At 47.9% G+C, this 10,831-nt stretch overlaps 1 protein-coding gene across 1 annotated transcript; it reads left to right on the top strand.

Moving 5' to 3' along the window:
- Positions 1–7,273: 7,273 nt before the first annotated feature.
- LOC116857984 (RNA polymerase II subunit A C-terminal domain phosphatase SSU72-like) lies at positions 7,274–8,173 on the top strand. Its single transcript, XM_032842508.1, has one exon. The coding sequence runs from the start codon at positions 7,349–7,351 to the stop codon at positions 7,943–7,945; it is 597 nt and encodes a 198-aa protein (XP_032698399.1). The 5' UTR covers positions 7,274–7,348; the 3' UTR covers positions 7,946–8,173.
- The last annotated feature ends 2,658 nt before the right edge of the window (positions 8,174–10,831 follow it).

The raw sequence follows: 10,831 nt of genomic DNA, 5'->3' as shown, positions 1-10,831 counted from the left end.
ACCTAAAACTACCTCACCCTTCTGTCTTAACTTTGCCACGCTCACCAAGTGAAACTCTGCCCTGTGGGGCTTCCCTTCTTGCTTTGCCTAGAAATAGGGCTGCCAGATTTTGCAAATAAAATACGAGTACTTATACTAAAATATTATTCACTGTAGTGCGGTCAGTAGAGCCCGTGACTCTGGATCTCAGGGTTGTGAGTTCGAGCCCTACATTGGGCATAGAGCCTACCTTAAAAATCATAAATAAACAGCATTTAAAAAACCCCGAGCTTAGTATGATATCTGCATTTTGTTTTTGAAATACTTGTACCTGAGCATTGTGGTATTACACCAGTATTAGCTAACACTTCAATCCCACGGGCAGCCTTTGGCCTCTCATCGAAAGTCCCCTCTCCGGCTTGGCAGCTAACTGGGCCTCACCAAGGCCATGTCCAGATGCAAGATCACAAGGGCTTCATCAGTACCTGAGGTTTTGCTAATTGGCAAAATGAGAGTCAGAAACGGGCTTTCATGGATGAAATTGGTGGCTTGTTCATTAGCGTGATGAAAGGCAGAAATAGTTTCTTGGTGAAATTCGGGGACTCCAGGACCTACGGATTTGCTTAAATATGTTCGAGACGCTCTCTACCTGCACGTGAAGAGGTGATCAGACACCAGCAAGGCCTCCAGCCTGTAACCTCTGAAGTGGCACCTATAGTTTCAGTCCAACCTTGAGTTTTGGAGGATTTCTTATTCCTTGAGACATCCAGAATGTTCCATCTGCCTTGAGCGGCCCTCTTATGCAAGCAGTAGGCTGAGAGCTGGGACTTCCTCGAGCCTAGAGAACAGGTTGCAGGGACTTTTTCTGTGCCTGGTTGCTAACGAATGCATGTTTAATAAACGTCTCTGCATGAGACACAATTTGGCTAGAGACTTGCTTTTCTGTGAACCGGTAACAAAGTTGCAGGGGAAGGGGTCAGCTCACCCTCACTCATCTCAAACTTGCTTGGAGATGTCGGTTATTGAGATACTGGGTCTAAACCCGCCTTCTCCCCGGCCCTCCCCACCCCCTCAACTCACCCTCACCCCCACCCCCATCTTTGTGGTACTGGGGCTCTACAAACCACATTTCTGCTCAGCCAGGGGCTCCCGGTTGGGCTCTGCCCACAGGAGGTGTTAGAGGAAGATTCAAAGCTAGAGGAAGGAGTTGGGACTTACTTCTTCCTTCATGGGTTGACTGGCTTCCTGTTGGCTTCCTGGCCCTGGGAATGGCATCCTCCACGTTTCTTCACAGCATTTCCTTCCGGTAACAGCAACTGAATCTACTGTGTGGTTTTTCTGACTCCTACAGACCCAGCCAGCATCCATTCCTCGGGGATCTGGGCCCCACCTTAGTGAGGCCCCCAGCTCTGAGCTCAGACACCAGCATTAGCTGGCAGGTGCCTTTTCCTGCGGCATCTGATTTTCAGCCCTAGCTTCTAGGTTTTAACCCCTCCAAGCTTCTAGGTTTTAATAATTCCATCCCCCCTTCTGTGTTTCCCTACCAGTGGTAGCTGCTGTATGAGATTACTGCCTTCATGATGCCTTAGAGCTCCCTTTTCGGTCTTCTGGGTTCTTCGGTGACCAAACCTAGCTAAATATTTGGTGATTATACCTAACTAAATAGTCTCTGTATGAAATTCTCTCCGTTAAAATAACTGGTGTGGTTTCTGCCTTCTGCCTGAAGACTATATGCTACTTTCCAGAAAGAACTTTAGGGTTATGCATGACTGGCCGGGCTCAGGTCAGCACCCAATAAATATACAAGGAAAAATAACTGAATAAAGGACTGCATTTCTCACTGTAAATTAACAATGACTTTCCAGGGTTTTTAGACCAATCTCATGTGATTTTAATTACTGCGAGTCAGTCCCCAGAGCCCTCTTGATTCAGAACAAGAGTAACAGTCAGATCTAAAAAAAAAAAAAAAAAAAAAAAATACAAAAGATTTTAAAATATAAGATATCAAGTGCCCAAGCGGGTGCCATAGCAGGGGTGAGTGCACCCACTACAGTCCTCCCGCCGGCTACTTCCAGAGTCAAATCAGCTCTGTCCTGGAGACTTCTCCCCTAACCTGAAAGTCCCCTTCCCTCTGGCCCACACATCCAGCACTTTGCTGATCTCATTCTCCTCCAAGTTCAGAACCATCTGGGCTGTCGCAGGGCAAGCTAAGAAGCCCCTTTCTTCCCCAAGCCCCCACCCCATCCGCACACACATAGTAACAGCTACCAATACTTCACATCCTTGGGAGGCCCCGCTCCGTCAGGGGCAAGAGCTGGTGGCCAATGGAGAGGCTGCCCACACTGGGCCCAGGTTTGAAACAATCATTCCAGAGCCAGCTAAGGCCCTAGTCCCTGTCCTGACCTCTGCCTTGTTCCAGAGAGCTGTTTCCACCTTGGCCCTTGCATTTGCGGTTTACGCCTTTGTTGGACGAACATTCTATCTGTCATCCCTTGGGCAACGATGATTCAGGAGGGCTATGTACAGGGCCTTGTGTGATTGCCAGGGGTTACATGGCAATCACACAAGGTGTGGGACGTCCCCCCGGGGTGGGACGACAAAGCTGCACTGTCGCTGTCCCCATGGAACTCACAGCAAGAGCAAAGGCAGAGAGAAGCGTAGAAGAGAAGCCATCACGCTGGAAGAGGTGAGGAGGTCAAGGAAACTTCCTGTTCTTTACTAAGAATCACTGTGGCCAATGTTGGGGCTGCCTCTTGGCTCCCCCCCATACCTCTGTACTGTTTTTGAGCACCCCCTGGCCTCAATGAACTTTTGTTGCTAATAACCAGTACCTATCTGTTTTTTAGAGGGCCAGCCCTTGGGCTCCTGGAGCAGCTTTCTGAAAGAGATCTGGAAATGGCTGGAAATGAAAAGTGCTGATAGGATGTGGGGGGCAGGGCTGCGGGTGCCACACTTACATCAAGCACTTTAGTCCTCTGGGCAAGAATGACCCTCAGGAAACAGCCTGGCAAGTATAATGATGCGCATGCTTTGAACCACAAAGAAGGTGGCCTTAATCTGAGAAGCCTCCTCAAGGAGGTAGCCTCAGGCATAAACTGAGTTTTACAAAGGCAGCAATGTGTTGACCTATAAGGAGCCAGGAGAGAGCCCCTGAAGCTTTGATAGCTGGGATGCTTCAGGAGTTTTCAAGTCATCCAGGGTGGCTGGAGCATAGCCAACATGTGAATGAAGAGGAATGGTGATGAGGCAGGGAGGAAAAAGTGGTACTAGATCACACAGAGCCTGAAGGAGGATTTCTACTTCCTGTGAAAGGAATGGGGAGACTTACTAGGGTTTTACTGCTAGGATTCTAAGCACAGGAGTATCCTGAATTGGATATACTTCCCATAGAAATCACTGTGGCCACAGAGCAGAGAATGGATTCCAGGGGACAGGACTGAGGGCCGGGTCAGGGAGCCCTGGAGAGAAATTATAAAGGCTGAACACAGGAAAGTGGCCATAGGGAGAGAGAAGGTGACAGAATCAAGAGATGAAGCATGGAGAGGTCTAGTGGCTAACAGCATGGGGAGCACTAGGCAGGCGTCTATGCCAGTCTTCCTCATCCTACCTTTAATCATACCTCTCAACTTCCTACCACACTTGGAAGGAATGCTCATCTGGAGCCAGGATAGGACAAGACCTTTGTAGTCTCTACTATAGCAAGATCACAACCATAAACCGGGAGTGGGGAACAGAGATGCAAGTACCAGGCCTGTGTTATTACCCTGAGAGAGTTCCACGCCCAAAGTCAAATGGCCCCAAGTTTGTATTTATATATTTATTTATTATTATTATTTTTTAGTTAAGATTTTATTTATTTGACAGAGAGGTCACCAACAGGCAGAGAGAGAGGGGGAAGCAGGCTCCCTGCTGAGCAGTGAGCCAGATGCGGGGCTCGATCCCAGGACCCTGAGATCATGACCTGAGCTGAAGGCAGAGGCTTAACCCACTGAGCCACCCAGGAGCCCCTAAAGTTTGTATTTAAATCAAGTTTCTTTCTTTCTTTCTTTCCTTCTTTCTTTCTTTAGATGTTATTTATTTGAGCGAGAGGAGAGGAGACAAGCAGGAGTGAGAGGCAGAGGGAGAGGGAGAAGACCCTGCTGAGCAGGGAGCCCGATGCAGGACTCCACCCCAGGACCTAGATACCACGACCTGAGTCAAAGGCAGACGCTTAACTGACTGAGTCACCCAGTTGCCCCTTAAATCAAAGTTCAATGAAAAGATATACCACAACATATTTGCCAGGGCACTCAAAATGTAGATTACTGGGGGGCCTGGGTGGTTCAGTCGGTTAAACCTCTACCTTATGCTTAGGTCATGATCCCCGGGTCCTAGGATGGAGCCTGCATCAGGCTCCCTGCTCAGTGGGGAGTCTGCTTCTCCCTCTGTCCCTCCAGCCCCACTCGTGCTCTCTTTCTTTTTCTCTCTCACATGCATGCAAAAATAAATAAAGAGGGTTGCTGGGGGGAGGGGGGTTGGGAGGGGGGGTGGGGTTATGGACATTGGGGAGGGTATGTGCTACGGTGAGTGCTGTGAAGTGTGTCAACCTGGCGATTCACAGACCTGTACCCCTGGGGCTAATAATACATTGTATGTTAATAAAAAAATTAAAAAATTTAAAAATAAATAAATAAATAAAATATTTTCTAAAAATGTTAGATTACTAGCATCTTAAAGGCAAACTTTCCAACTGGAGCTCCCTGTATCATTTTAAAAAAAACCCTTAGTTTTATTGAGGTGTAACTAACATACTAGTTTCAGGTGTACAACATGATTCAGTAGTTGTACATACTGAGAAATGATCACAACAATAAGTCTAATTAACATTCATAATTATAATTTTTTTTCTTGTGATGGGCACTTTAAAGAGACACCCTTTTTCTTTTTTTTAAGATTTTCTTTATTTATTTGTCAGAAAGAGAGAGAGAGAGGGAGCACAGCAGGGAGAGCAGCAGGCAGAGGGAGAAACGGGCTCCCCACGGAGCAAGGAGCCCAATGCAGGACTCGATCCCAGGAGCCTGAGATCATGATCTGAGCCAAAGGCAGACAGTTAACTGACAGAGCCACCCAAGTGCCCCAAAGAGTGACTCTCTTAACAATTTCTAAATATACAACACAGTACTACTAACTATAGCCATCATGTCATACATTATATCCCCAGGACTAATTCATTTTATAACTGGGTTTGCACCCTTTGACTCCCTTTCCCCATTTTACACACACACCCCCATCGCCTACCTCTGGCAACCATCAATCTGTTCTATGTACCTATGTATCAATATGTTCTATGTACCTATGAATTTGGTTGGGTTTTTTGTTTGTTTGTTTTAAAGATTTTATTTTTAAATACTATCTACACCAAACGTGGGGCTTGAACTCACAACCAGAGACACATGCTCTTCTGACCAAGCCAGCCAGGTGCCCCTGGTATTTTTGGTTTTGGTTTTAGAGTCTATCTTCAAGTGAGATCATATGGTATTGGTCTTTCTCTGAGTTAGTTCGCTTAGCATCATGCCCTTAAAGTCTATCCATGATGTTGCAAATGACAAGATTTCATTCTTGCTTATGCTCTAATGATACTCTACATACATATATACATATATCTTATCTGTATACATATATACATATATCTTATCTGTATCAATATCACAATTTTTTAACCATTCATCCATCAGTGGACACTTAGGTTACTTCCGTATCTTGAGTATTGTAAACAATGCTGCAATGAACATGGGGCTGAAGATACCTTTTTGAGTTAGTGTTTTTGTCTTCTTCAGATAAACACCCAGAAGCAGAACTGCTGGATCACATGGTAGTTCTAGGTTTAATTTTTTGAGGAACCTTCCTACTATTTTCCACAGTGGCTGCACCAGATTGCAATCTCATCAACACTGCGCAAGGGTGCCCACTACCCCAAGCCTCATGCTGTATCATTTTCAGATCCTTTTTCTACATTAACTTTTTGATCCTGAAGCCTTGCCTGAAGTACACTCTTTCAGTTGCTCTTATTTTTTTTTCCTCACAGGTGCCAAAACAACTCTCATCTCATTCAGGTGAGGTAGAAGCGAAGACGGTCATCCTACACAGTGTTCCTGTCTCTCCAATTAAAATGGAGTCTCCGGTAAACTCTGACATAGTGTTAAGATTAAGGCCCCAAAGATAAATGCTACCCCGGAAGCTGCATGTACCCTTTCCACTTATATCCCATTGGCCAAAACTTGATTTTAGGATTCTACAACTACATCTACCTGCAAGGGAAGTTGAGAAATATAAATTTTTAGTTAGGTGGCCATGTATCTAGCTGAGAAATGAACCATTCGAAGAGGACAAAGAAGAGGGGCACCTAGGTGGCTCAGTCAGTCAAGTGTCAGCCTTTGGTTTGGGTCATGATCCCAGAGTCCTGGGATCGAACCCCGCATTGTGCTCCCTGTTCAGCGGGGAGCCTGGTTCTCCCTCTCCCTCTGCTGCTCCCCCTGCTTGTACACTCTCTCTCTCAGTCTAATAAAAAATAAAAAAATTTAAAAAGAGGACAAAGAGGAGAAGGGATGCCATGCAGCAACTGGAAGTCTGTGCTGTATCAGTCAGTTACTGCTGCCTAACAAACCATCCCCAAAGTGTGGAGCCTAAAACAACTATCACTCTATTTCTCACAACTCTGTAAGTCAGGAATTTGGGGCAAGGGGAAGTGGGGTGGGTGCTTCACATTTTGGCTGAGGCTAGAGAACCCAAATACCCACACCATTGATTAAAAAACTGGGGTAGTTCAAACAGCTGGGGGATGAGTAGAATGTTTGGCCCTCTGTCTTCTCATGGTGATGGCAACATTCACTCACGTATCTGGGCAGCTTGGTTCTCCTCCAAGTGAGTTCTCTCTCTCTCTCCTAAAAGATAGCCTGGGCTTCTTTACATGGTAGCTGGAAATTCCCTCAAGCAAAAGTGGGACACACAAGGCCTCTTGAGCCCTGGACTCAGACCCCTCCCCCACATCCATGTGACTTCAGTCACATTCTATTTACCAAAAATGTCAAGGCCAACTGAGACTTCAAGAGTAGACAATTCTACCTACTGATCTGCAAAGACACTTAGCAAAGAGGTGTGAACATTGGGATATACAACTCATTGGGAACTATTTTTTAGAAACTACTACACCCAGCGGTGCGGAAGGCCAAGGGGACGCCGTACGCACGGCCGCACTACACGCCTCTCAGTGCGCTACGTCAGGGACGCCACCGCCTTGGCGTCACGACTTCCGGACGCCACAGTCGCCATTTTCTAGCAAAGAAACACTGCTGTTAGGTGGGAGCTCAGGACCGGTTGTGTTGCAGTTGGTATGGCAGCCGCTATGTCGACGCTGCCGCTGCGAGTGGCAGTGGTGTGCTCGAGCAACCAGAACCGGAGCATGGAGGCGCACAACATCCTCAACAAACGGGGATTCATCGTCCGTTCTTTTGGAACAGGAACCCATGTGAAGCTCCCGGGACCAGCACCCGACAAGCCAAATGTTTACGATTTCAAAACGACCTACGACCAGATGTACAACGACCTCGTTCGCAAGGATAAAGATCTCTACACGCAGAACGGCATTTTACATATGCTGGATAGGAATAAGAGGATCAAGCCCCGCCCAGAAAGGTTCCAGAACTGTAGAGATATTTTCGATCTGATTCTTACCTGCGAAGAGAGAGTGTACGATCAGGTGGTGGAAGATCTGACTTCAAGAGAACAAGAAACCTGCCAGCCGGTACATGTGATCAACGTGGATATCCAAGACAACCTTGAAGAAGCCACCCTGGGCGCCTTCCTCATCTGCGAGCTATGCCAGTGCATTCAGCACACCGATGACATAGATAACGACATCGACGAGCTGCTCCAAGAGTTTGAGGAGAAGAGCGGCAGAGCCTTCCTGCACACCGTCTGCTTCTACTAACCTGCCTGACCTGACCTGGCGTTGGTTGCACCGCCCACCCTCAAGAAGCCATCTTTTTCAGCTTTCTTTTGTTAGTACTTTGAACTTCTTCGTGTCCGTTTTTACTTATTCTGCTGGCAGTGGGTAGTGGTACCCAATAAACGGTACTTACGAAATGAGAAGATACACATCAAGGCCAAAGCAACACCAGCCAAGTTTGTTCTCTCCCGCTTTTATTTGTGAGTGGGATGTTGATTATAAAGTTTTTTCCTCTAACAAACAAACAAACAAAAAAAACAAAAAAAAACCAAAACCTTTAAATAAACAGTGGTTTATTTGTCCCATACCTCTGTGGTTTTCATTGTGGTTTCTCCCCTGCCCCCACCCCCAAACTTTCTGAAATGTACAAAATAATGGGGTTTATCTTATTAGAAAAGAACTTGGAATTGTCTAGTAAATAAAAGCTGCCGGTTTAAAAAAAAAAAAACACACAAAAACGGCGGGTGGGGGGGCAGATGGAGAGCGTCTAGGAGGCTCGGTTAAGTGGTTAAGTGCTTGACTCTTAATTTTAGCCAGGGTCATAATCTCAGGGTGCCAGGATACAGCCCCCATGTGGGGCTCTACTCTGAGTTTAGAACCTGCTTGGGATTTTCTATCCCTCTCCTCTGCCTCTTCCCCTCCTCCCCTATTGTGTGCTGTCTCTCTTAAAAAAATAATCTACCAAAACTGCTACTGGGGGTGTATTAGTCTGCTTGGGCTGCGATAAGAAAATACCATGGTGGGGGGGCCACGGGTAGGGGGCACAAGTCGGGAAGGGGCAGTGGGCGAGAGGGGAGAAGGTAGGAGGACACGTGAAGGGAGGGGCAAGGTGGGGTAGGGGCAGCATGGGCAGCAGGGGCAGCAGGGGAGCCAGAGGCGAGTGGGAGTCAGACGGGGAGGGGGGGGGAGGCGGCAGACGTGGGGGTAGGGTGCAGGGGCCGGTGGGAGTGTGAGTCAGGAGAAGGGAGGGGGTGAGAGGGCCAGGGGGAGGGAGGGGTGTGAGGGGAAAAAGGGGATGGCCAGGTGCAACTGAGAGGGGAGCAGGGGAAGGGGGAGGGGGCAGAACGGGTTGGGGGAATGCAGACGGGGCCATGGGGGAGGGGACCAGAAGGAGGAGTGTAGGGGGCACAGATTGCAAGCGGGGAGGCAGAAGGGGCTGGAGGGCAGATGGGGGGACAAGGGGACAGGTGGAGGAGATGGACTGCGGTAGGGGAGAGGGCTGTAGGGGCAGGGGCAAAGGGGGCAGGGAGAGGGGGGCAGCAGACACGGGGGTAGGGGGCACAGGGTGGAAGGGGGCAGGCGGAGGAGGGGTGAGAGGGGTGGCAGGGAGAGGGGGCAGCAGGGGGAGGGAGGTGGACAGGCAAGGGGAGGGAGGAGGCAGGGGTTGAGGGGAGTGGAGGGGGACGGGGGAGGGGAGGGCCTAGGGCTTAACAGAAATTTATTTCCTCAGAGTTCTGGAGGCTGAAAGTCCAAAATCAACCTGCAGGCAGGGTTGGTTTCCCGTGAGGCCTCTCTCCTTGACTTGCAGAGGGCCACCTTCTCCCTGTGTACACACGTGGCCTTTCCTCTTGTGGTACTGTGTTTTATAACAAGAAATACATATTGGGGATGTGTGAGTGGCTCAGTGGGTTAAGTGTCTGCCTTTGGCTCAGGTCATGATCCCAGGGTCCTGGGGTCCAGCCCCACACTGGGCTCCCTGCTCAGCGGGGATCCTGCTCCTCCCTCTGCCCTTCACCCTGCTTGTGTTTGCTCTCACTCTCTCAGATACATAACTAAAATCTTAAAATTATATATATATATATATATATATATATATATATATATATATGTTTTGTTTTGTTTTTTTAATCTCCATTCCCATTTCTGGCACAGAGTTCCTAAAACTTCCGGAGTTTTCTAAGTCAGGAGAGCCATAAAGCCGTCCTTTTTTAGGTTACCAAGGTGATTTGGGGACTCCATTTAAGGATGGGGGGATGGTTGCCAGGGCACCCAATCCTGTGATTGGAAGGTTGGAATGTTCAGCTCCCCTTCAGCCCCAACCTCACCAAGAAGGGAGGGGCTGGAGGGTCAATCAATTGTCAATGGCCCCCAATTTAATCAATCTTGCCTAAGTAATGAAGCCTCCATAAAAACCCAAACGGACAAGGTTTGGAGAGCTTCCAGGCTGGAGAATCAGAATACATCAGGTGTCACTGTATGGGGCCCCAGACTCCACAGGGATAGAAGCTCCTTTCTTTGGGATCTCACCTTATGTATCTCTTCATTGGCTGTTGATTTGCTTACTTTAGTATGCATTGTAACAAACCAGCAATCTAATAAATAAAATATCTGAGGTCTGCGAGCGGCTCTGGCAAATTAACTGAACCCAAAGAGGAGGCTGGAGCCTCCAACCTATAGCCAGTTGGCCACCTACACAGGTGACAGCTGGGCTTGTGAGTGGCAGCTGGTGGGGTGGGGGAAGTTTTGTGGGACAGAACCCTTCACCTGTGGGATCCAATACTATCTCCAGATAGTGTCAGAATTGAGTTGAACTGTAGGACACTAAGCAGGTGTCTAAGAGCTGCTTGGTGGTGTGGGGGGAAACCAATATGCTGTAACTGGTGACCAGAATCCTTACCTCTGTGCTTACATGTCGTTTGGGTCTCCTCCTCTTCTTATAAGAACACCAGTCAGATTAGATTAAGTCTCCATCCGTTCACCTCATTTAAACTTAATTACCTCTTTAAAGGCCCCATCTCCAAATACAGTCACAGTGGGGGCTAGGGTCATATGAATCTGAGGAGGACACAATCCAGTTGATAATGGGGGTACTATATTAAGTTTGATCAATTATTTATGAGACTGACAATTTCCTTTAGAATTCCAGCA

Source organism: Lontra canadensis, unplaced genomic scaffold (genome assembly GCF_010015895.1).
Source record: "Lontra canadensis isolate GAN:19392208 unplaced genomic scaffold, GSC_riverotter_1.0 scaffold131, whole genome shotgun sequence".
Lineage (NCBI taxonomy): Eukaryota > Metazoa > Chordata > Mammalia > Carnivora > Mustelidae > Lontra > Lontra canadensis.
The sequence above is the reverse complement of the archived record's forward strand: the minus strand, read 5'-3'. Positions and strand labels throughout refer to the sequence as shown.

What these genes read in the sequence shown, in the direction of transcription:
- LOC116857984 (XM_032842508.1), top strand. Translation starts at nt 7,349, where the DNA reads ATGGCAGCCGCTATGTCGACGCTGCCGCTGCGAGTGGCAGTGGTGTGC.